The sequence below is a fragment of the Pygocentrus nattereri genome, chromosome 25 (genome assembly GCF_015220715.1).
Source record: "Pygocentrus nattereri isolate fPygNat1 chromosome 25, fPygNat1.pri, whole genome shotgun sequence".
NCBI classification, from domain to species: Eukaryota; Metazoa; Chordata; class Actinopteri; order Characiformes; family Serrasalmidae; genus Pygocentrus; species Pygocentrus nattereri.
Window position 1 is genome coordinate 3,252,995 of NC_051235.1, and position 26,233 is coordinate 3,279,227.

Here is a 26,233-nt window from a genome sequence, read left to right on the forward strand (position 1 = left end):
AACGCAATGATTGTGAAAGGCTTAGGAGGTGGAGGAGACAGGAATGTCCAAAGCTGAAGATACTGAAGGCCCATTTTAAAGTGCCGAGATTTATAACAGATCATTTTTTATCACAATTAATGTGCGGAAAGAGTCTCAGGAATACCGTTAGGAAGAGAGAGAAGAACGTCTCCAGTGAACTCTGTCAGTGTTTATTGAGCGCTGACAGCTTTTATTTGTTATTGGATTGGAATCGGCGGATTGCCAAACATCTGGAGCCTGTAGATGTGCATTAACCACCCTCTGGAAATCGTATTCCCCTTTTCCCACTATTCGCTGAGTTTCCCCACCACATAAACAAAGCGCTGCACACTCCTCTGTTACAGATCAACAACAATCCCGCCGCTATAGCAGAGCTTAGTGACATGACGCTCAAACAGCATCACAGCTTTAATCAGCAAGGAAGGAGTTCAGCTCCTTTCATCACTTCTGCTCAAGTTAAAAGACCTTCGGAATCCCGGCACGGGAGTCCATGACGTCATCGCTTATGAGGAGTAAAGACTGCTTATACAATCAATTTGGGACATAATACGGAAGTCCGGAATAATAATAATGCGTGGCCACGGCTTACTAAGGTATGAGAATGAGATAATGAAGTCGTGGCCACGACTTACTGAGGCATGGGGATGAGATCCTAATGCATGGCCACAGCTTACTAAGGTTTGGGAATGAGATCATTAAGTCATGGCCATGACTTACTAAAGCGTGGGAACAAGATCATGCCTTGCTATGTTGTGGACACATATTAGAATCTCATTCCCACGCCACACTAAGTCATGGCCACAGATTAGGATCTCATTCCCACGCCTTAGTAAGTTGTGGTAATGTTTGAAAAAACTTTTGTTATTTCATGATCACAAGATAATTAAGTCGTGATCTCAAAATAAAACAACTTGTGTTATCTCAAGATCACAAGATAATTAAGTCTTATCTTGAGATAACAAAGTCATCTGAGATATCTTAAGATAACAGACATGTAAGATGTGATCTCAAAATAACATTTTTTATCTCAAGATCACAAGATAATCAAGTAATGATCTTGATGACTAGCTACGCCAGTCCATATAGCGCAGCTGTTGGGACAAAACCTTGTATCTCAAAAATGTTAACTTTACAGGAGAAGGAAAAAACCTGCATCACTTTCAATGTAAGTCAATGGAACCAGAGTTTTTACAAAGTCAATTTTGGCCGTTTATTTTGCTCCATCCTTCATGAAATTTACATACCATGTAAAGGACAACATGCTCTGTCAAATTATGACAAAAACTGAAAATCGATAAAAATGGAGATACGAGGTTTTGTTCTGACAGGAGCGACATACTGATAACAGTGAGTCACACAGTGAGTCACGGCTATTAGAGACTCTGAACTCCACATGGTTTCAAATTCATTTCCATTGCTTGTTAGCTACATCAGCCTCGTAGCTCCAAGGCTAAACCAAAGAAGCAAACTTCAGACACCAGGAACGTTTTCTGGGGTAACTGTTCTCCTTCTAACAGATCGAGTAATGGAGACCATCTGCGGGCGCCTTCGTTGTCCTCACGCCGAGGGCAGAGCTGCACTGTTCTCGCATCCCGGCGGGATCTTTCCCAGCATGCCTGTTTATTTATTTCTTTAAAGAGCGGCGATCTACTCCGCATGGCCGAGGCAGGGTCGGCGAGGCCTTTCTGCGCCGGGTTACAAGAGGACGAGGTGCTTTGGGGTCGCCAAACAATTCATAGCGGGAACACGAACAACTGCTGAAGGGGCTTTTAAACAACAGCTTTCGCTGACGGTCAACACGGCCGGCCGCCTTCTGTCTCTCCGTTAGAGCGGCATGGCGTACACAGCGCTCGTTTTATCGGCTAAAGAAACGGTTTGGATAACAATCGAATTTACAGTCTTTCCTGTGGACCTCGCACTGCTGCGTATGCCATGATAATTACTTCCAAACTATGCAGCTCTAATGAAAATCGGATAAAACTCCAGGGCGTGGCGGCCTTTGTTTGAGAAATACACCGGTCAGGCGTAACATCATGACCACCTCCTTGTTTCTCCACTCACTGTCCACTTTATCAGCTCCACTGACCGTATAGCTGCACTCTGTAGTTCTACAGTTACAGACTGTAGTCCATCTGTTTCTCTGACCCCCATGGACCCTCACAGAGCAGGTACTGTTTGGGGTGAATCTTTCTCAGCACTGCAGTTACGCTGATGTGGTGGTGGTGTGCTAGTGTGTGTTGTGCTGGTCTGAGTGGATCAGTCACAGCAGTGCTGCTGGACTGAGAACAATCCACCAACCAAAAATATCCAGCCAATCCTGTGGGCAGCGTCCTGTGGGCAGCGTCCTGTGTCTGATGAAGGACTAGAGGATGACCAACACAAACTGTGCAGCAGCAGACGAGTGGACAGTGAGTGGACACAGTGTTTAAAAACTCCAGAAGCACTGCTGTGTCTAATACACCACCAGCTTACTGTAAGTGGAGTAAGGTGGTTGGTTAGTTTAGTGGTTAACACTTCTACCTTCTACGCTGCAGACTGGGGTTCAATCCCTGACCAGGGCAAGCATATACCAATCCATACCAATAGAGTCCTTGGGCAAGACTCCTAACACCGCCTTGGCCTCCCTGTGTAAAATGATCAAATTGTAAGTCGCTCTGGATAAGAGCGTCAGCCAAATGCCGTAAATGTATGGAGCTGATAAAATGGACAGTGAGCGTAGAAACAAGGAGGTGGTCAGATGGTGGTGACTGAGCAGCTAAATAAAGCTAGCCACGTCATAGCTTGCGGATGGCCCAAACCTAGTCATAAAAAATAATAACCAAAATCATGTAAGTAGTTCAACCTAGTTTATATTCCGTTATCCAACTTATCACTGACAGCGGATCTGGTTGATCCATCAAGCGTTGATGCTGTGCCATTCGTTTACCAATAGGTGGCACTGCTTCCAAAAACCATGTAATTGTAAAAAATTAATTATTTCAATCACTAATTATGTTGGACGTCCAAAGTTTACGCCACATCACTGTAATTTGATGTGTAATTTACAAGTATTCGAGTTCATTGGTCTGAGGCATGTTTGTTTTGGGGGGGCGGGGGAGGGGGTGGGGGTTGGGTTCTGGGGGAGGAGGGGCCAAACTTCTATTTTGGCCCAAGGCCTTGAGATCTGCCGTGCTCTACACAGTTCAGCTAGCCCAAAGCACGCACTACGAAACATTCCCGGCGCCACCGCTGCGCTCAAGAGCAGCCGCAGAGGTCCACGACCATGGAGGGGATTTTGCCGTAGATGATTTGCTCGCGGTGGTTGAAGTAGAGCATGTTGATGGGCGACATCTTGGTGGGCGTGCAGCAGGGTCCCGCGGTGCCGCGAGGGTTGGCCTTGTTTACCAGGTGCGTGTGCGGATACTTCTGCAGGTGCACCTGCTCACATTCGCCGGAGCAGTAGTTGGCCTTGTAGCGCTTGGGCGCAATGATCCAGTCCCAGCCGAAGTCCTCGAAGTCCACGGTGAGGGGATAGCGGCAGCAGCGGGACTCCGAGGAGCGCTCGTCGCAGTCCAGGCCCGAGTCCCGCCTGGAGCGCTTCGGGCTCTCTGCTATCTTCACTTCGAGGAAGGGTTGCTGTGGGCACAAAAGCAGAGCGCAGCGACCCAGGCTTAGCCAAAACCGACAAACGCATGAACTACATTTCTGTTTCTGTAGAAAACGGTTTGAGACTACTTGCGTGAGAGACCTCAACTTTTAATGCTCGATGATTTAGACATGCAGGTTATATGACGCTACCTTGAGAAACAAGACCGTACCTGTCTTTACCAATCAAGTACATTTGGGGTTCGGCTTCTAACGGTGGTTAACTGGGACTCACAACTAATTCCCGCTAGCACACCTGTGGGATTTCTAGTAGTATGTTATCGCTAAGCTAATGCTGGTGCACATTAACATGTTTGGCCATTCTAGATGAAATACAGGCCACTGAAGCTTGTAAAAGTCATTCCATGTGTTTTATTAGAAGGTTTTACTAGGCATTACCACGCACCTCAGCTCTTTCGAAAGAGGTCCTGAATAGTCTGCTGTCGGAACAAAACCTTGTATCTCCAAAACGGTGACTTTACAGGAGAAGGAAAAAACTTCCTTCACTTTTAACGTAAGTCAGTGGAGCCGGACGTTTTTCCAAGTCATTTTGGGCCGTTCCTTTCAGTCCTTTCATCATGAAATTTACAAACGATGTAAAGGGTAACGGGCGTTTTCAAATTATATCAAAAAAACTGAAAAACGACAAAAATGGAGATACGAGGTTTTGTCCTAACAACAGCGGCATGGAGCTTCGAGCAAGCCCCCCTGTGTCGGTGTGATGAGGTATGCGCCAGACAGCCACCGCAACGTTTAACCTCTGTTTGCAAATTCCGAGTGCGGACCCCCGTACCCGTTAATGTGTCTTGCGGAAAACAGAGGTCACTTGTAACGCAATCGATTACACAGACGTCAAGGAATGTGGTGTATTATTTTGGTTCAGGTTGCCTCATCATAACAGGAGTTACAGCAGAATATTCGGGGCCTCTTTCAAGCGAATCTCCTTGTATTTATCAGTTTTACAGAGATTCTTCAGTAAAGAGTTCTGGCATAGAGCTGCCACCACTGTTCTCCATTCCTAACACTTCACAGGAACCTACTTTGACTATGACTCGCATTCACAGTCAGAACTTCCAGAGGGCCTAGACTGATGTTCTTTCTCATAAAACCAGTAAAGTTGTAAATGAAAACATGACTGGTTGATTCCTTCGTCACTTCCTAATTATGTTGGTATACAATTGAACCTGTAACACCATCAGTCCAGCTTCTGAAGGCCTAAACTATTGGGAGATCTAGCTTGCCTAAATCTACTTTTAGCACTGAGAAAAACTCGGATTTGACCATCAGGCGTTCCGAGATGTTAACCCTTTTGTTTCCAACCACAACTTAAGAAGACTCGCAGAGTTCAACTAAAACTCCCACTTGTGCTTTTTTTAGTTCCCAGAAATCGTTAAAACAAAACAAAACTGCCTTACGAGGCCCTCCTCTCCTGATTCGGCAGAAGTGACGGCCAAGTCCTTCCCGTCGGCGTCCACGGCCTTGATCTCGATGCCGAAGTTGCTCTCGGGCCGCTCGAGCCAGGCCTGCAGCGACTGCTTTATGTCGATGCTTTGCCACGGGTTGGTCTGCGCGTTCACGGAGAGGCGCAGCGAGCGGATGCTGGAGCGGCTGCTAAGGCGAGACAGCTGCATGGACACGGTGGTGGCATCGTGGCCCACTCGCAGACGGAACCACAACTGGGCCTTCACGATTTTGTCTGGCAGGATCTTCGGGCTCAGGGAGAACAGGCAGCAGCGCGGCGCGCTATTTCCCTGTGCAGCGCCTTGCGCTGAAAACAGAGCAGAGCAAGAGGAATCAACTTTGGGCAGCGTCCCGCAGAGTAACGTCCATCTGCTGACCTGACGGTTCTAGACCTGCAGTTTCAGGACATTCTGTGACTTTAGGTCATCACTGTAACTTTGTAGTCAAAGTTCTAAGCTAGCGAGCTAAGCTAATAGCCAACTTGATTATTAAGGTGGCTTGAAAAACTTCGTAACCTTATTATTATTACTATTATTATCTTATTATTATTATCTTATTATTATTAATCTATACTCAAAAAAGTAAATGCTGCTCCTCCCACAGTTTTCGAGCTAGAACCACAAAACCTTGCAGGACCGTAAGATCCTAGAGTAGGTTGCTTGTGGGTTGCTTCCTACGTAAGGTGTTCGGAAAATTATCGTTCAAAGACGATATTTTTTCCCATAGGAAACGGCACAAAGGTAGCCTTGAATTTACGATGGAAGTGCAGTTAGGTTTGTAGTGAATTTAAGGTGGCACTACATTTAAGGTGGCACTGAATTTAAGGCGGATCCGCAATTAACATAGCACTCAATTTAAGAGGTGGCGTAGAATTTAAGGTGGAGCTCCATTCAAGGTAGCACTAAAATTAAGGCGGCACTGAATTTAAGGTGGAACTACGTTCACGGCGGCAGTGAATTTAAAAGGTATGTAGCTACCTATTGCAGAAATAGTGCACTATGGTGTGTCAAGTACTGGATTCAGTACTTCAGCTTCAGTACTGGATCAAATTGCAGGCCTCCAGCTTTAGTTAACGCTAGCTAGCACCTGCTTTAGTTCAATGGCGTTTAATGCCGTGATTTCACTGACAGGGTGAATTTTATAGGGTCTGTCAAATCAGCCATGTAGACACCAAATGTAGGTTTTATTGTCATAATTTTCCACTTTTATTATTAATTCTTACTGGTGAAAATGTCCATGAACTCCAGAGCTAAACCAACAAATCTTCTCAGAAATGAGAAACTGTCAGTTGACAAGAGAATGTAAATCAAATGCAAACCCTGCTGAGAAAAACAGCATTTCGTGCTGGTCTAAGCTGGTTTATGCTGCTTGAGTGCTGGTCTAGTGCAAGTTTAGCTGGTCACCCAGTATAGACATACTGGTTGACCAGCATGCCAGCATCCAAAACACAACATATCGCTGTTGTCAGATCAAAACCTCATATCTTCAGAATGGTGACTTTACAGGAGAAGGAAAAAACCTCCTTTACTTTTAATGGAAGTCAATGGAACCAGATTTTTTTCCACATCATTTTGGGCCGTTTCTTTTGGTCCATTCATCATGAAATTTACACACAATGTAAAGAAGAACAGGTCGTTTCAAATGACGTCAAAAACTGAAAAATGTCAAAATTGGAGATTCGATATGCAGGTTTTGCTGGTCTTTGTTGTTTTTTCTAGCAGGGATTGCAGTTTATTGTGTAACGTATGCAGATTATATATGCATGTATACAAAGGACCACTAGAAACCATTTGGAGAGAAACCTAACGAAACAGGGACTGGCTTCATGGTTTCCATTAGAGACCTCTAATTGCCTGTAGAAGACATTTACTTCCCATTAGGAGACCATCAAATGCATTTAGAATCAGCCACGGTCACCTGTTACACCATTGGGATCCTTTACACTGTGAGATCAACCCATTAAAAAAGCCAAAAACACGCTACAAAACCATCAGGAACCATCAGAAACACAATGTTTTTTTTTCAGCAGGGTGGTGCTGAGTTAGCTGGTCAACCAGCATGACCAACAAGTCAACATGTGCTGGTCTTCCTGGCAAGGAATGCGGTTTATTATATAACTAATGCAGTAATTAATTATAGATTTATAAAAACATCATAAATATAAAACACAGAAACCATTAAGTGTTTCTGTTGGTTCCTACTGGTTTTGTAATGTGGTTTTGTAATGGGTTGAACTCACAGTGTAAAGGACTCTAATGGTACTAACAGCTGATTCTGACTGCATTTGATGGTTTCCTAATGGGATCTAAAGGTATTACTGGTCTCTACTGGAATCCGTTTTCTAATGGTTTCTAATGGTCCCGTTTCGGCAGGGATGTAATCATTTTAATGTAGTATAGTGCTACGACAGTAAGAAGGCTACACGTCTGATTAAAGAAGCCAAGGACATCAGAAAGATGCGTAAAAGCCGTGCGTAAAAGCGCTTGCGCTTACGTTCCGTGGCCACGGCGATGATGGTCTCGGTGGTGGCCTGCTCCTCGTCGTCGTCGGCCACTCCTCCTTTCTGCTCGTACTGGCTCAGCAGCTCGAGCAGCGGCGACGCCCTGGGCAGCAGCTGCCTCACGGCCTCCCTGCTGACGTTGGGCGCCTGCTCGAGGCGCAGCAGGCTCAGGATCTGCGCCTTGATGGAGCGCAGGCGCATCAGCTTGCTCTGCTGCCTCGACTCGCACGTGGAGCACTGCTCGCCGTCCTCCGCGGCCGTGGGACTCTGACTCTGACCCCGTGCGAGGGTCAGCAGGGTCAAGAGGGAGACGACGAGGAGGAGGAGCGCCTTCATGTCCTTCCTTTTTGCTCAGAGGCCACTTTTACGCACCGGAGCGCAGAGAGTCTGAAGGGGCTTCGGCTCCTCTCCGCCGGGCTTTATAGTGCAGACTCGGATCTCCCGCTGCTGGACAAGCCACGATTGGCTCAGTGGACGGTGATGGACTCGCTCCTAGTGAGGGAGGGAGAGCTACTGTGCACAGACGGACAGACAGACGTCGCCTGTAACAAAAACGCGGAGATATTGGCGTAAAAGCTGAGTTTGTTTGTTTTTTTTATTGTGAATCTTTTCAAACGTGGCACCTGCAGTAAGGGTTTGTTCATTTTGGCTTGTGTTGTCCGGCTTTACTGCAGTGTGCAGTATTGACCACCAGATGGAGCCAAATCACTGCAGGTTTCTTGAATAGGCCGCCCCCTGCCGTCTCAGTGAGATAAATGCTGATTTCATTCTTTCTTTAGGGATTTTTTTGGGGGTTTTTAAAGCTAATTTTACTGTATTTACAGTTTAAACTTCTACTGTATAAAGTTTAGGTTGCTCTTTGTTGTTATTTCTTGTCATTCACAAACATCCACTGCACTTTTCTCCTCGCAGCCCAAAAGTGGCTCCGTGCCGTGGAATCTGAGTAAAACCTGATTTTATTCTCTTAAGTCTTTTAAAACGAATCAGCTGTTTTACTTCACCGCTCGCCTTCATTTCTTCGCGTTCCCTGGTTTTCAATTCGTGCAACCTGCAGTTTCACCAAAAAATAGCGCCTCCTCATGACACTCATGACACAAGGCCTGTGGGCCTGACCCGGCCCACCTCACAAGCCTAGCATTTTCAGTTTCTATTAATATCAACCTGTTTCACAGCGCGCTGCACTACAGCCCCCAGCAAGCACTGTGGTGTGATGTGCTCTGACTCTCCTACCCCAAAAACAGTCTATGGGACAGCAGTTACACCTCAATTCCACACCAGTCACATCACCAGAATGCACCTCAGCTGCAGGTCAACCAACGTTAACACTGAACGTCAGCTCAGCAGCTCAGACACTGAGCCCAATCTTAATGAACGCGCAGCTAAGAAGGGATGCCGGGGGACGAGTCCAAGGGTTAAACTTGGAATATTTCAAGTATTCATGTAATATTTCAGTGCCTGTATTTTACTGCTGACGTTTTGGCGCATTGTGAATAAACAGCGTCCGGTTCTGGTTGTAGCGCAACATCGATTACAAATGAACTTCACATTTTTTCTCCGGCCCACAGATTCGATGAGATTTTCCAATACGGCCCTTTTCCTGGTTGAGTTTGACGCCCTGCTCTAAAGTGTCTCACGTGACACACGAGAAGAAGGACGCTTTTCGGCCGCCTCGTTACAGGAACCACCAGATCAACGCGATGTTGCACTATTCAATGAATGTCAGACCATCAGGAGAGTGGCGCTGGTTAGCCTTAGCTATTAGCTTAGCTAGAGCACACCGAATGCTGGACTCTGGCTGAACTAAAAGCACCGGCACGAGTTTAGATGATAACGATCCAGCTCCGAGGAAGTCCAGCAGAAGAGACAGAGAGGCAAAGTTAAACCTGTTCAGAGGCGTTCGGATATGTAGCTCGATTGGCTAACTTAGCATTGGTTTAGCTATTAGGCTACAGAGCCCAAGGGCAAGAATTCCCCCAGACATCAGACTCTCTCCAAAAATCTTGTGGAAGCTTCCCAGAAGAGTGGAAGCTGTTAGAGCTGCAAAGCGGACCAGATCCATATTGTTGCCTACCGGTTTAGAATGGGATTCGTAGAAGCTCCTGTAGGTGTGACGTGGAGGTGGTGTCCCAATACTTTTGTGTGTGTTGTTGTGAGTGGGCTTCACACCGAGAAGAAAAATCAGTGGTCTGACTTTTATGATTTATGCTTTTATTAGCGAAATGACAATGTGCTCTCCATTAAACACCATTATGCTCTCCATTAGACACCATTATGCTCTCCATTAGACACCAGCTGTTATTATGTTGCTCGTATCTCCGTTTTGGTCTTTACTATCGCTGCAATTTGAAACTGCGAGTTGCCGTTTATGTCGTGTGTAAATGTCGTGGATAAATGGACCAAAAGAAAAGAACAGTTATTATAGTTTTAGCGATATGCAATAATGACAATGCCATATTTAAACATGAGTTATTTGCATGAGGACGGTTGCAGCGAACTCCATCCACGGTGTGAGTTGTAGCGCTTGTGCTTTCCTGCTTTTGGCTGTTGTTCATTACCAGTCGGTGCTTGTTTGTAGCCGAGGCGTGCAGCCGTGCAAAGCTTTAGTAATCTTGCTGAAAAACTGCTATGATTGTGTAAGCTTGTGCCCTGATCTGCCCCAGGTAGCATTCATTGTTGGGTATTCGGCGGCTGTAGGCAGGAGTGCTCAGCGGCGTCGGTCTGCAGCCTCCAGCACCGCCGCAACACTCTCTCTCGCCTCGTTCAGAAGTGCAGACGCCTTCTCCTCCACCTGACACCAGACACAACACGTACACGAGAGTGTTAACACATCATCCCAATAGAAAACAGCAAGCACTGAAACATAACAGGCAGCAGCGCACGGATGTAACTCAACTAGCACTGAGCCAGTATCAGCAGAAAACTGGACTGGATATCGGAAAGAGAAAAGGAATGAATTCAGCTCAACCCTGTAAGGAATCTAGCCTGAAACAGCACAGAGCTGTAGCACTGCAAAGCTCAGTGCAGTGAAGTAGGTCACATATAACAACACGTGCCAACACAGGGGTCGTCAACATGCGGCTGTGGAGCCCCATGCGGCTCTTTTCCTGCCCTGTCGTGGCTCCACAGCTGAATCAGATCAGTAGGTAATAATAAAATAATCCTCCTCTACAGTAAAATAAAGCTCTGCTGATCCTTCAACACAGTTTAACAGTAAATGGTCTTAAACGCTGGAGTTAATGTAGAACTGCTGATTCACCCTTTAACCCTGAAGATCAGCGCAGACGGCTGGTCACCATAGCAACACAGACGACAGTCTCGCCCAGCTAGTAGCTACGAAACGGCAAAGAGAGAGATTTAAGATGGACATCGATGATTTGGAGACGAATGGACGGATTAGTGTTTATAGTCACTCCAGCTGGTTTCCTGATACGTTTAATCTGCAGTGAGAAACTGAAACACTAAAAAGTCGTGAAGCTGAAGTCAGTCATTCTGGCACCTCGGGCACCGTTTAAGGCGGAACGGGACAGTTCGAACGAATGAGATGCGACTTCGTAAAAAGCCTCGTAAAAAGTCGATCATTGAGAGGCGTTTTACAAGAAACTGGTCTAGTTTTGTGGAAAAGTTTCCTGCTGGAGATGCGAGAAAAGCAGCTATAGCTGAGCTGAAGCTCAAAGCAGAGCAAAGCAAGTCTGCGTTTTCATTTATATTAGATTTTTAGCTTATACTGGCACATCAGCACCTACTGAGACATATTTACAGCCAACATGGCTAAATGTTCACTCACGGTGCTCCTGAAGGACTGGTCAGTGATGTCTTTTAGGTTGATGATGACGTTGTAATAGGCGCCGTACACAGCCGTCTCCAGAGCTTTCGCCGCGACCTGCTCATCAGAAGAGTCACACATAAAGGCCTCCTGTTCAGCACTGTGTTTCACCACAACCATCAAATGCAGTTTCCACCCGTTTTTTTTTTTTTTTGATACTTTTTTGATTCCACAACCAGGGAAATTCCAACTCTGCATTTAACCCATCCATGAAGTGAAACACCACATACACACTAGTGAACACACACACTAGGGGGCAGTGAGCACACTTGCCCGGAGCGGTGGGCAGCCCTATCCACGGCACCCAGGGAGCAGTTGGGGGTTAGGTGTCTTGCTCAAGGACATCTCAGTCATGGACTGTCGGCCCTGGGGATCGAACCTTCTGGTTACAGGGCCAGATCCCTAACCTCCAGCCCACGACTGCCCCCCTGCGTTGTGGAGTGTTCACAAGTACCACCACGACAATGCTGATATGCACTAACACCTCTATAGGAAGCCCAGTGTTTCGTTAGCGATAAGCTAGCAGTGGTGCTCACTTCCCACACAGGGTTTAATTCTGCTTATCCAGACATTTTCAAGCTTGTAACAAACATTCAGATTGCATTCATACAGGGAGTCTTTCAGCGAAGCCTAACTCGGAATACTGCTGGAGGAGTCTGTTAGCCTATTAGCTTGTCAGCAGGTCTGCTAAGCTGTTCAGGACCTAGTCAGACAAAACCTTGAACTCCATATAAATGCAGTTTGTAACATCAATCATTTAATTATACCTCATATACATGAAATTTGTAACCACAAACATACATGCGTTAGAGAGATCCTGCTGGTGTGGGTTTCCTCCCTTTCAATGATGCTTATAAAAGTGATTTGAGCGCTAATAGATCGTATGACTGTAGACGGAGAGGGAGGGCTGGATGGTTTCTGCTCAAGCTTACACTGCATGAGAGAACCAAGGAATGTGGTGGAGACAAATTTGCAAGTGGTGCAAATTTCAACACATAAAATGAAAGGTGGGGACGGAAATATATAAAGATAATGACTGTTGGGATTAAAAGTCCAGTCTATCACTACTACAAGACAATTCATTTAGGGCATTTGGCAGACGCTCTTATCCAGAGCGACTACAGTTTGATCTTGTTTATACATAGGTAGGCGAAGGTGGTGTCAGGAGTCTTGCCCAAGGAAGGACTCTTATTGGTATATAGTAGGGCGCCTGTCCAGGTGGGGGATTGAACCCCAGTCTCCAACATAGAAGGCAGAGGTGTTACCCACTACACTAACCAACCACCTCAGCGAACTGGACAATGGACTCATCACTTTTAATTTTAATTTTATTTTGCATGCACCATCTACAGCTCTTTCTCTCGCCCTCTCTCACCTGGGCGTCTGATTTGCAGGCCACGTTGCCGTAACAGACAATCTCCTTCAGCGCCGGCCACAGTGCGGTCACCTTCTCAGCCAGGGACAGCGGAACACCCACCGCTTTCTTCAGTCCGTCCTGCATGGCCTCCTCCCTCCTGCAGTCCAACACGCTCTGATTAGAGCTTGAAAAGTGACCTTAGACCTAATGTTCTACAGCACAATGGAACTTCTGTCCACTAGATGGTGCTGAAGATTGTAGCTGGTGAGTTTTGAAGCCTGTTTTTATGAGGTCCAGATAAAAGTGGGACAAAATGAAGCATCTAGCCAGTGAATCCACAGCATAACTGTTTATTCATAACTGTTTATCACTGCCCCCCAAAAATGTAGCAGTTAATTGCAACCGTCAATAAATGTACTGTAATAATACTACATGACAAGAAATGAAGTTTCCCATTGACACACATTTAGCAGTTTTATCGTTATTTTTCACGACTGTGCTTATGACTTTTAAACTACAGGTTTACAGTGTTTTCATACCTTTTCATTTCATCCGGTGTGCTTTTGGGCATTTTTAAGGCAGCCTGGAATTATTGAGAGATGAGTTAATAGCTGTAAACAGGCATGCATACATTATATATATATATATATATAAAAATTTTAAATCACTGTCATCAGATGAAAACCTCGTAACTCCAAAATGGTAACTTTACAGGAGAAGGAAAAAACCTACATTACTTTTAACGTAAGTCAACAGAACCAGAATTTTTTCCAAGTCATTTTGGGCCGTTTCTTTTTGTCCATTCATCATGAAATTTACATACAGTGTAAAGGCCAACAGGGTTTTTCAAATTATGTCAAAAACTGAAAAATGACAAAAATGGAGATGCGTTTTCTTCCAACAACAGCGATATATATATATATATATATATATATATATATATATATATATATATACAAAACAGTGCACAGACCTTCATATACATCCATACAATACCATGACAAAATCAGAGACCACCATTTATTCAATTTCTCATGGTCAAAATGGTCATTAAGTACAAGTTATTCAACTACTAAATAAGTCAGTCTTAGAAGCTGGTTAATGATTTTCTGAAGTAATCAAACCCATTCAGTGGTGCTGAGGTCTGGAATCTGAGGCGGTCAGTCCGTCGTTCAGCTTCTTTGTTTGATGTGTCCGTCTCCTTTTCTCAGTGAGGTTCTTCTTGATCAGCTACACGTCCTTTCAGACCCACAGCGCTGAGTGGTCTTCTCACAGAGGAAGGATGGACAGAAACACCTGTGGATGTTTTCAGATCTGAAGCAGCTTGATCTTCTCCTCTCTCTCAGAGATCAAAGCTTTCATTGCTGTTTATCTGATGGAGGCAGTTTTGGGGGCGACGAGTTCTTCCAGGTGGTTGTCAGGAGTCGCTTTTTTTCTCAGATTTGGAAAACTCATGTTTTTTTTTCACTTTTTTGACAGGAATTTAAGTAAATGAAGGGTGGTCTCAGACTGTTGCACAGTACTGTACCTGAAGTAATTACGTTCAGTCACTAATAAAACATGCATGTTGGTAAATTATAATAATGGTATTATAACAATGATCATTATTATGATAATTATAAATAACAGAATTCTGTGGTGTGATAATTATCATCAATTATAATCAACAATGCTTTTTATTATTATATACAGTATGGACAATTCTGAAGACGTTGGTGTTTACCATGTAGCTGTTGAAGGCGGTGCTGTCAGCATCCACAGTCAGCAGTAGGTCGTTCATGGCCTGGTGGAATGGAGGGATGAGTTTCCTCATTACACCATCCAGAGCCTCGAACTGACGCTTTCCGTATGTCATCTGCCCCACCATACAGCCCAGAGCCGCACCCTGACAGAGAGGACACGACCTGATGATTTGTAGCTATTTGTTAGCTAAGTCTGGTTAGGATGGCAGTGATTACGAGAGATGTGTTGGTTAGGCCTTGTTGCCATAGCAATAATTGAGAGGGATGTGAAAGGTTTCTTAACTAAAGCAATGACTTAGAAGGATGTGATAGTTAGGCTTTGTTACCATGGCAGAAGTTGGAAGGGTTGCAGTAGTTGAACTTATCATCATGGCAGTGATCAAGAGGGATGCAATAGTTAAGCCTTGCTACCATGGCAGTGATCGAGAGGGATGCAATAGTAAGGCCTTGTTTCCATGGCAGTGATCGAGAGGGATGCAATAGTAAGGCCTTGTTTCCATGGCAGTGATCGAGAGGTATGCAATAGTAAGGCCTTGTTACCATGGCAGGGATTGAGAGGGATGCAATAGTTAGGCCTTGTTACCATGGCAGTGATTGAGAGGGATGCAATAGTTAGGCCTTGTTACCATGGCAGTCATTGAGAGGGATGCAATAGTAAGGTCTTGTTACCATGGCAGTGATCAAGAGGGATGCAATAGTTAAGCCTTGCTACCATGGCAGTGATCGAGAGGGATGCAATAGTAAGGCCTTGTTTCCATGGCAGTCATTGAGAGGGATGCAATAGTTAGGCCTTGTTACCATGGCAGTGATTGAGAGGGATGCAATAGTAAGGCCTTGTTTCCATGGCAGTGATCAAGAGGGATGCAATAGTTAAGCCTTGCTACCATGGCAGTGATCGAGAGGGATGCAATAGTAAGGCCTTGTTACCATGGCAGGGATTGAGAGGGATGCAATAGTAAGGCCTTGTTACCATGGCAGGGATTGAGAGGGATGCAATAGTAAGGCCTTGTTACCATGGCAGTGATTGAGCGGGATGCAATAGTTAGGCCTTGTTACCATGGCAGTGATTGAGAGGGATGCAATAGTTAGGCCTTGTTACCATGGCAGGGATTGAGAGGGATGCAATAGTTAGGCCTTGTTACCATGGCAGGGATTGAGAGGGATGCAATAGTTAGGCCTTGTTACCATGGCAGTGATTGAGAGGGATGCAATAGTAAGGCCTTGTTACCATGGCAGGGATTGAGAGGGATGCAATAGTTAGGCCTTGTTACCATGGCAGTGATTGAGAGGGATGCAATAGTTAGGCCTTGTTACCATGGCAGTGATTGAGAGGGATGCAATAGTAAGGCCTTGTTTCCATGGCAGTCATTGAGAGTGATGCAATAGTTAGGCCTTGTTACCATGGCAGTGATTGAGAGGGATGCAATAGTAAGGCCTTGTTTCCATGGCAGTGATCAAGAGGGATGCAATAGTTAAGCCTTGCTACCATGGCAGTGATCGAGAGGGATGCAATAGTAAGGCCTTGTTACCATGGCAGGGATTGAGAGGGATGCAATAGTAAGGCCTTGTTACCATGGCAGTGATTGAGAGGGATGCAATAGTAAGGCCTTGTTACCATGGCAGGGATTGAGAGGGATGCAATAGTTAGGCCTTGTTACCATGGCAGTGATTGAGAGGGATGCAATAGTTAGGCCTTGTTACCATGGCAGTGATTGAGAGGGATGCAATAGTAAGGCCTTGTTTCCATGGCAGTCATTGAGAGTGATGCAATAGTTAGGCCTTGTTACCATGGCAGTGATTGAGAGGGATGCAATAGTAAGGCCTTGTTACCATGGCAGGGATTGAGAGGGATGCAATAGTTAGGCCTTGTTACCATGGCAGTGATTGAGAGGGATGCAATAGTTAGGCCTTGTTACCATGGCAGTCATTGAGAGGGATGCAATAGTAAGGCCTTGTTTCCATGGCAGTCATTGAGAGGGATGCAATAGTTAGGCCTTGTTACCATGGCAGTGATTGAGAGGGATGCAATAGGAAGGCCTTGTTTCCATGGCAGTGATCAAGAGGGATGCAATAGTTAAGCCTTGCTACCATGGCAGTGATCGAGAGGGATGCAATAGTAAGGCCTTGTTACCATGGCAGGGATTGAGAGGGATGCAATAGTAAGGCCTTGTTACCATGGCAGTGATTTAGAGGGATGCAATAGTAAGGCCTTGTTACCATGGCAGGGATTGAGAGGGATGCAATAGTTAGGCCTTGTTACCATGGCAGTGATTGAGAGGGATGCAATAGTAAGGCCTTGTTACCATGGCAGGGATTGAGAGGGATGCAATAGTTAGGCCTTGTTACCATGGCAGGGATTGAGAGGGATGCAATAGTTAGGCCTTGTTACCATGGCAGTGATTGAGAGGGATGCAATAGTAAGGCCTTGTTACCATGGCAGGGATTGAGAGGGATGCAATAGTTAGGCCTTGTTACCATGGCAGTGATTGAGAGGGATGCAATAGTTAGGCCTTGTTACCATGGCAGTGATTGAGAGGGATGCAATAGTAAAGCCTTGTTTCCATGGCAGTCATTGAGAGTGATGCAATAGTTAGGCCTTGTTACCATGGCAGTGATTGAGAGGGATGCAATAGTTAGGCCTTGTTACCATGGCAGGGATTGAGAGGGATGCAATAGTTAGGCCTTGTTACCATGGCAGTGATTGAGAGGGATGCAATAGTTAGGCCTTGTTACCATGGCAGTCATTGAGAGGGATGCAATAGTAAGGCCTTGTTTCCATAGCAGCAACTGAGAGGGATGTGATAGTTAGGTCTTTTTACCATGGCAAGAATTGAGAGGTATGTGATAGTTAGGTCTTGTTTCCATAGCAAGTGATCGGGAGGGATGTGACATTGACTGATGATACCGACGATTGAGAGAGATGTGATAGTTAAGCTTCATTACTTTGGCAGCGATTGACAAGGATCACCCTTCATGGGACAGTTGGGCCTTGTTACCATGGGAACAGTTGAGAGGGATTTGATAGTTATGTCTTGTTACCATAGCAGGGCCTGAGAGGGACATTTGGGCTTCACATCCATAGCAGCAGTTGTGAGGGATGTGATAGTTATATTTCTTTACCATGGCAACGAATGAGAAGGATGTCAGTGATAGTTAGGCCGTGTTACCATGGCAGCGATGGCTGCAGAAACAGATCCTCCGCCAGGAGCCGCTGTTCTGGCACCAACACTGCGGACAAACTGCTGCAGGGACAGAGACACCAGCCTTCCCTCGTCCTGACTGGACTCCACCATGTACCTGCACACAGCACCAGCCAATCATGTGTTAGATGAGTTGTTTAGCAATAAAGAAGTGCAAAAAACTGCATGACACAATCACCACACACTTGCTTTAAACCAGGGGTGTCAAACTCAACCGCTAAAGGGGCCATTTAAAAAGTCTGTAGGTCTGTGGGCCACAGAACGGCCATCTCTGTCTGCCCGCCTCTGCCGTCCGTCCAACTCTCCGGTGTTTTAGTAGTGGTTGTGCTGCACAGCCTGGAGATGTGACTGGTGTGGTAAGACTGAGGTGTGTCTGCTATACTAGTGGCCCTAATCTTGGCATCTATAAGCTTCCCCCTGACTAATCACAAGGCTGCATCTCTGGCCCCGCCCACGCAAAACAGTTTCAGACTCAGAGAAGCTTAGCTAAAGCAAGCATAACCGAAAGCTGGCACGCTAGGCCAATATAAAAAATAAAAATGTTTTAAAAAAAGAGTTTATTTCACTGGCACACTGGACAACAGATGCTAGGAAAATTGAGCTCTTGTTCTGCTCTTGTGGCAGAATTTTCCATCCCTGCTCCATTGGAAACAATGGAATGTTTAGCCTACCACTAACATGTAAACTCAGCATTGAGTGATATAAAATAGACTGGCTGTCATACTTGAGCAGTAGAACACAGAGGGAGCATCTCATCAAGAAATAGCATCCCGGCTGTGATCTGGTGTCCGTAGATCATCCCAGCCGTGATGTTATTGGTGATAACTCCCTCCTCGAGTGCTCTACTGCTTTAATACAGCAGTTAAATAAATACAGTAAGAAATGAATAAACTGGCCATGAACGCGGCTTTAATATGTTTTAATGTTCAGTTCCTTCCTCCTAATTATAGCTCCTTAACGAGCAGCTCGTTGCTACGTCAGAGTAACGAGCTCCGCCCACTCGCTGCTCAGCCGGCAATTCGTTCTCCAGCTCCACACAGACCGACTGACCGTTTGGGAATTTAGCGTCGTCTCGTCTTCAGAGTCGGACCAAATCGGCTGTCGGTCAGATGTGACCTTAACAGTGTCCGTTTCCTGTTTGAGGCAAAGTAAGAAGTGAAAACGTTCAAATGGCTTGAGCGTCTCCTACAGCTGTGAGAGTCGTTGCTTAGCAACAGCATCTCAGTGGAGTGATGCAGTGTTTGTGAATAAACTTGTGATGTTCTGGTGAAATAACAGTACAGTTAGACGCCTCTCAGCCAATCAGCTCGCGTGGCCGTAACTGACTGTTATATATAAACACGGACAAAACTGCAGACAGGATTCAGTGGTGCTGCCACTGTTTTAACTATAGAATGTACTTTTGTCCCTTTTTGTCTACGATGCTAATTGGTGTGGTGTAAGTTTATCTGTTAGCTACTTTAGAACAGGGGGAATATTCTGTAAATTAGGGTAAGAGTGAGGATTACAGGCAAAGTTAGGGTCTACTACTAGGGCCAGGCTACTGCTGTATGCTAACTAAGCTCACCATGAACAGTATTACAAAACACCTACCTTTGGCCACTCTGGCCACTTACTGTGTAACATTAAAGAAGTGACTCACTCTATGATCCTCTCTTTAGGGGCGAAGGGTCCCAGAGAGTCCAAGCCCAGTTTGCTGATGACCTGAGCACAGTGAAAAGAGCCTAAGTGAGAAAAGCTAACGGAGGCCCAACAAATGCTAATGCAGCTAACAGTGAATTAGCATGGTGGAGGGTTTGAAGTTGAGGGTGATCCTCTGTGATCGTCCGGTTCTCACCAGCCGAACTTTGTGTTCCTCTTCGACGACAAAGAGTTTATCTCTCTGGATGTAGTAGTCGGCGCAATCCAGCACCGCTTTCAAGGGAATGAGGCCCACAATCTGAGAGCCGACCACCGGCAGATTCAGCTCCTGATCACAGAAACCCAGTTAGCGTTCACACTGAAACAGCACTGAATCTGAATCCAAGTCACAGTGGATAAGCAATGAATCTGGATGCTTGGGCTCAGATATGTGTGCCAGGGAAAGAAACCCACCCTGGCATCCCTGCAGATCTCCTCATACACACTGTGGAGAGGCGTCTGTTCAAAGTCCAGGATGTTGGTGGACACCTGCGCCAGGTTAGATTCGTCCAGGTACCAGCCCATCCCCTGCACCATCTTCAAAGTGCCTGGCTAAAAACACACACAGCATTTTATAAGAAGAGCTTCCTTGGTAAGATGATGGAGACGTCTGCAGTGTATTATCAGAAGCTCTGTTGAAGCTCTTGTTCTTGGGCTGGTCACAAATCCAGCTCGTGGAGATCCACCTTCCTTTAGCACCAATCATAATCAGACCCACTTGACTTGCTTTCAGAAGTCTTTGATGAGCTGAATGAGGTGTGTTAGTTTTGGGTTGGAGGTGAAATGCAGGAGAGTAGATCTCCACGAGGGTGGTTGGTGACCACTGCTCTAAATCAGTAAAGTGAACAGTGTGGACGTCCAACATAGGTGTTTCTAATAAAGCGGCCTCTGAAAGTACCTGATCTTTGCTTCTGCCCTGCTCTCGAATGTCCAGAGCGATTCTGTGCGCTTGTTCTTTGGTGCTCAGCAGGTTCACGTTGTAAGCAATGAGGAACTTTCGAGCGCCGGTCACAGTGGCGCCCCATGAAGGGACGAAGGCAGCAGGACCGTAATCTGGAGCCCACTCACTCTTCTTCAGCTGTAAGAGAGAGATACATTTTTATTTATGATGTTAAACAAAAGCACAAGGTAGGTGTTTCTAATAAAGTGGCCAGTTAGTAGAAGTACAAGGTGGTTGTTTCTAGTAAAGTGGCCAGTTAGTGGAAACACAAGGTGGGTGTTTCTAATAAAGTGGCCAGTTAGTGGAAACACAAGGTGGGTGTTTCTAATAAAGTGGCCATTTAGTAGAAGTACAAGATCGCTGTTTCTAATAAAGTGGCCAGTTAGTAGAAGCACAAGATGGTTGTTTCTAGTAAAGTGGCCAGTCAGTGGAAACACAAGGTGGGTGTTTCTAATAAAGTGGCCAGTTAGTGGAAGCACAAGGTGGGTGTTTCTAGTAAAGTGGCCAGTTAGTGGAAACACAAGGTGGGTGTTTCTAATAAAGTGGCCAGTTAGTGGAAACACAAGGTGGGTGTTTCTAATAAAGTGGCCATTTAGTAGAAGTACAAGGTGGTTGTTTCTAGTAAAGTGGCCAGTCAGTGGAAACACAAGGTGGGTGTTTCTAATAAAGTGGCCAGTTAGTGGAAACACAAGGTGGGTGTTTCTAATAAAGTGGCCATTTAGTAGAAGTACAAGGTGGTTGTTTCTAGTAAAGTGGCCAGTTAGTGGAAACACAAGGTGGGTGTTTCTAATAAAGTGGCCAGTTAGTGGAAACACAAGGTGGGTGTTTCTAATAAAGTGGCCAGTTAGTGGAAACACAAGGTGGGTGTTTCTAATAAAGTGGCCATTTAGTAGAAGTACAAGGTCACTGTTTCTAATAAAGTGGCCAGTTAGTAGAAGTACAAGGTGGGTGTTTCTAATAAAGTGGCCAGTTTTTTTCAAACAGAGCCTGACCTTTTCTGGTAAAGCTTCATATTCTCCGGCCCGTACAGACGGTAGAGACCTTCTGCTCTCAGTTCTTGCTGCTTCTCCGTAGAGATACACTGAGAGTAGGAGAGGGAGAGAGATTTTATTTTTCTTATAGTTTATTTTTGTTTCCACTCAAAATCCGTAGGTTTATGTACCACAAACTGACCATTTTCCGATTTCTCTTTATCCATTTACACAACACGGTCATTTGAAGTGCTGCCAACCAGCATTATCTTGCTTATCTCACCTGGTACTTGCAGCAGGTCCGCCAGCCTCCGGCCAAACTCATTAGCGCACTTCACACAGTCCTCCATGCTGGCGTTCTGCACGGGGATGAAGGGACACACGTCCATAGCGCCTGTCCGAGGATGCTCACCTGCACATTAAAACATGGGCTGTTACGACTCTTTAAAGAGCCCATATCCTAAATTATTCTCATATTTTTTTCCTGAGGACCTTTTAGAACCTTTGTGTGGCTTTATGTATGCAAAACTGCCATAATTCAAAACATAAATAACATAAATCAGTCATAATTTTCCAATCTCCCTTGTAAGTAAACTTTTTAAAGTTGCTGTTGTTACAGTGCCTTTAGGACTGATCTATGTAAATGAACTCTGTTCTCATTGACTGCCGTGTATTGTGGCTCATTTAAAAAGCAGTCCATGCCAAAACTCTTCTTATAACTGTAGCATGAATGGGAGGTGCTAAACTGTTGCCAGATGACCATTCAGATATACATGTATGTGTGTTTATGACACCACAAAACCAATGATTTAAAAAATGATGCATATATGAGCTGCATGGACAGGGGACATTTAAAAGATATTTACGTTCTCTGTTTTTTCAAGAAAGGTAAGGATGCCAAAGAAAAGAACCTTCCAGACTGTTACCAGTGTAAAGTATAAAAGCCATTATCTGTCACACTTATTTCAACATTATAACAGCAAGAGATATTCTGCGTGTGTTACAACAGCATAGCGTAATCAGACAGTGCAGGTGCTAAACTGACCTCCCTGGAAAAAAAAAACACAACGGCATTATGGTAGCGCAGGTAAAGATGGAAGATAATTCCATGAAAATTCCGCTTTCAAGGCTGCATCTTTGCATGTATATACTTTTTTTCAGTTTTAAGAGGCTGTTTGGGCAGCACTGCTAGCATAGTTAGCTTTGCTATGGGTGCATGTGCTGACCTGTGTGTTTGGTCATGTCGATGATGGTGAAGGCAGTGCGGGCGGCGTTCAGGGCCCCCTCCACCACAGCCTGCGGGGAGCCTACGAACGTGTAGACCGTCCTGTTGGTGGACGACCCAGGATCCACGTCCAGCAGGCTGCAGCCTTCAGTGGCCGAGATGGCATTAGCGATGGCATCGATCACCTGGATAGGAGCAGTGAACACATTCAACACGGTGGGTGTTGTGGGTAAAGCAATAATTTGGCAATAAAAGAGTGTTGTTGATCAGCTAAGGCTGAGGTCTTTAATTAAAACTCAGTAAGGTCCAGTTAGAGAGAATTTCCTCAAGTGAAGGTCAGAACATCATCATGTCTAACTTCATGACTCAGTGCCATACACTGTTAACTGAAGTAGCCGAGTAGGAATATCAGCATCTTATACAGTCAAACTGAATATCAGATCAAATAAAGTCCAGTTCGGTCAGATTTCAACAACGTTTACTGAACATCAGATCAAATAAAGTCCAGTTCGGTCAGATTTCAACAACATTTACTGAACATCAGATCAAGTAAAGTCCAGTTCGGTCAGATTTCAACAACATTTACTGAACATCAGATCAAGTAAAGTCCAGTTCGGTCAGATTTCAACAACATTTACTAAACATCAGATCAAATAAAGTCCAGTTCGGTCAGATTTCAACAACATTTACTGAACATCAGATCAAATAAAGTCCAGTTCGGTCAGATTTCACCAACATTTACTGAACATCAGATCAAATAAAGTCCAGTTTGGTCAGATTTCACCAACATGTACTGAACATCAGATCAAATAAAGTCCAGTTCGGTCAGATTTCAACAACATTTACTGAACATCAGATCAAATAAAGTCCAGTTCCGTCAGATTTCAACAACATTTACTGAACATCAGACCAAATAAAGTCCAGTTCGGTCAGATTTCAACAACATTTACTGTCAGTTTTCTCTTTTTAGATCACGTCATGTGGAATAACTTCCCTCTGACTCACTTTCTTCTCTGACTGCTGTTTCTCTCCTCGTCCCTCCCCTGTGTGGCGTCACTCACTCTCACTCAGTCTCAGAGCTCATCGTAATGCACACATCTGATTGGCTGAGTAGCGTCATGTGATGTTTACAGTGCATGTGATTGGTCTGTGAGTCTCCCAGCTGCTAAAGCTACTGTAAAGGCTAGAAAAGCTACGGCGATTAAAATAAGACCACCCCGTCGAAATGAACAGTTCTCCATGGTTTATCGGTTACAGGTCCAGGTCCGCACAGGACAGCGTCTGGGTCCGGACTCGGACCGCTACACTACACTCTACACTCACTGTCCACTTTATCAGCTCCACTTAATGTATAGCTTCACTCTGTAGTTCTACAGTTTCTCTGATACTCTGTTACCCTGTTCTTCAGTGGTCAGGACCCCCATAGACCCTCACAGAGCAGGTACTGTTTGGGTGGTGGGTCATTCTCAGCACCGCATTAACACTGACGTGGTGGTGGTGTGTTAGTGTGTTGTGCTGGTGGAGTTTTTAAACACTGTGTCCACTCACTGTCCACTCTATTAGACACTCCTACCTCGTCGGTCCACCTTGTAGATGTAAAGTCAGAGACGACAGCTCATCTGCTGCTGCACAGTTTGTGTTGGTCATCCTCTAGTCCTTCATCAGTGGTCACAGGACGCCGCCCACAGGACGCGGCTGGATATTTTTGGTTGGTGGACTGTTCTCAGCCAAAAACTCCAGCTGCACTGCTGTGTCTGACCCATGCATGTGGATGCATTGCAAGTAACTTTTTAATTGGTTTGCCAAGTTGTGCAGAAATGATGTTGCAGGCAACTCACAACATGTAACTAGTCGCATGAACAGTTCAGAGTGTCAGAGCAGCCTAAAGGCACCAAAGCCTTAGAGAGCAATCTTGTCTTCTTTCATATTACACACTATTTTATATTACTACAGTGTCTGTAATGCAGCCCTGATGCATTTCTTTAAGAATTTGTACGTTTCAAAGGCTTATATTTGTAGCTTACGCAGTGCAGATGTGCAAATCTGAATTAATGCAAATCTCTCGTTTCAAAAAGGCATTAAAAGTGAACACCTGTGGCTGCCGGAACAGTCAATTACAATTTTTACCTCTTTATTTCGTCCCTCTGAGAAGTTCGGTACGCACTCGATCAACTTGGCCATGGTCGTGGTCTCGGGTGCAAGAAAACACTCACACAGACACGAGCAGCTCGGCTGGACCCCCCGTCCCCAAAAGCTCTGCAGACGAGCGTATAGAACAGCCACTATGTCAGTCTTCCTCTAGAATGATTAACCCGCCCCACTGGGCCTTATCTGGGTCAGCAGGCAATGATTGGCCCAGCACTTTAGATAACACTCCAGTCTGTCACATTAGTTTACGAGCTACACTCGTTGGCCACTTTAATAGAAACACCTACATTATAGGTGCACTGTAGAGTTGTACGCATAGGTTTGGGCACCGATGGCCAAATATTTTATTTTATTGATTTTTAAAGTGAAAAGAAGTGGACAAAATGTCTTAAACATGTTTAACTGAAGAAAACCTGCCCTTTTGATTAAATTAGCTATTGTGGCATGTGCAAAATTTTGGACACTCTTCCAGTTGTAAGATCTCTTCATTAATTGACTTGTTAGGGCTGGTTAGGCAGGTCAAGAGTGGTCAGCTTGTCGTTCCTCGACACTTGTTTGACCACCAAGCCTAAGTTCTATCTATGGTTTGTAAAATAAAACAAATTCAATTTGTTTGTTGAAAGAAAATAAAAAGAATCGAACGAACTAAGAAATACGAGAAGACTCTTCAGAATTCAGAAGTGCAGGTTCTTTATTCCTTTTGAGCATGGAGAATGTTTTCCAAAGGCCGTTGGACGACACTCCCAAATATACAGAATTTGTACACATGTTTTATACCCTCGGTGAAGGTGGGGAGACATCGCCCCACCTCTTTTTGTCATCTCCTGATTTCACAAAACCACCATTATATCCAAATTGACCTTCATACGTCTATCATATAGGGTCTTGTGTGAACCATTATCTCCAAGTCTAGTCTGAATCCTTTTTTTAAAAAAACATTGTGCCGAGCGCATGCTGGAACTTTTCCATCTCGGCTATTGACCTTGAAAGGTTCACAAGTTCACTCGCTCCCTATAAAGTGTTTGTCTTCTCTCTTACGTCCTACTGAAGAAGCTTGTTTTAGGGCACTTACTCCAATGTGCTAGGCCTTTATTTATGGTTTATCCTGCATAATACATGGCATTTTAATTTTGAGAATCTTTAATTTACATCACCGTAATAAATTCTCTGACTCTTCGAACCTTGTGCGAACACACCGTGGGGCTAATTGATGCCTACAAAGCAGTAGACAGGACAAAAACAAGTAAAACGATGTCAAAGTGCTTCAACGTCGTAATTTCCAGTGTCTGATTTGTCTTAAAGAAACGGCTGTTAAGGGGAACTGTGGAAGTCAAAGCAAGATCTGGAAGACCTAGAAAGCTCTCAGATAAAGTGTTAACTAGAAAGGCAAAGAAGCCCCACACATGGGGCAGTCGTGGGCTGGAGGTTAGAGATCTGGCCCTGTGACTGGAAGGTTGCTGGTTCGATCCCCAGTGCTGACAGTCCATGACTGAGGTGTCCTTGAGCAAGACACCTAACCCCCAACTGCTCCCTGGGTGCCG

At 45.0% G+C, this 26,233-nt stretch overlaps 2 protein-coding genes across 2 annotated transcripts; both read right to left on the reverse strand.

Moving 5' to 3' along the window:
• Positions 1–2,355: 2,355 nt before the first annotated feature.
• On the reverse strand, positions 2,356–9,668 carry mstna (myostatin a). Its single transcript, XM_017681728.2, has 3 exons — positions 7,600–9,668; positions 5,061–5,413; positions 2,356–3,636 (listed from the first exon to the last, which is right to left on the reverse strand). Exons 1-3 carry the CDS (start codon positions 7,940–7,942, stop codon positions 3,256–3,258), a joined length of 1,077 nt encoding a protein of 358 aa, XP_017537217.1. The 5' UTR covers positions 7,943–9,668; the 3' UTR covers positions 2,356–3,255.
• A 129-nt stretch (positions 9,669–9,797) lies between these two features.
• ftcd (formimidoyltransferase cyclodeaminase) lies at positions 9,798–24,829 on the reverse strand. The gene is made up of 14 exons (XM_017681727.1): positions 24,672–24,829; positions 22,546–22,729; positions 21,603–21,731; positions 21,341–21,429; positions 20,307–20,486; positions 19,823–19,960; positions 19,566–19,697; positions 19,371–19,432; positions 17,696–17,825; positions 14,510–14,671; positions 13,326–13,369; positions 12,805–12,943; positions 11,391–11,486; positions 9,798–10,394 (listed from the first exon to the last, which is right to left on the reverse strand). The coding sequence occupies exons 1-14, from the start codon at positions 24,723–24,725 to the stop codon at positions 10,311–10,313; spliced, it is 1,623 nt and encodes a 540-aa protein (XP_017537216.1). The 5' UTR covers positions 24,726–24,829; the 3' UTR covers positions 9,798–10,310.
• Positions 24,830–26,233: the final 1,404 nt, after the last annotated feature.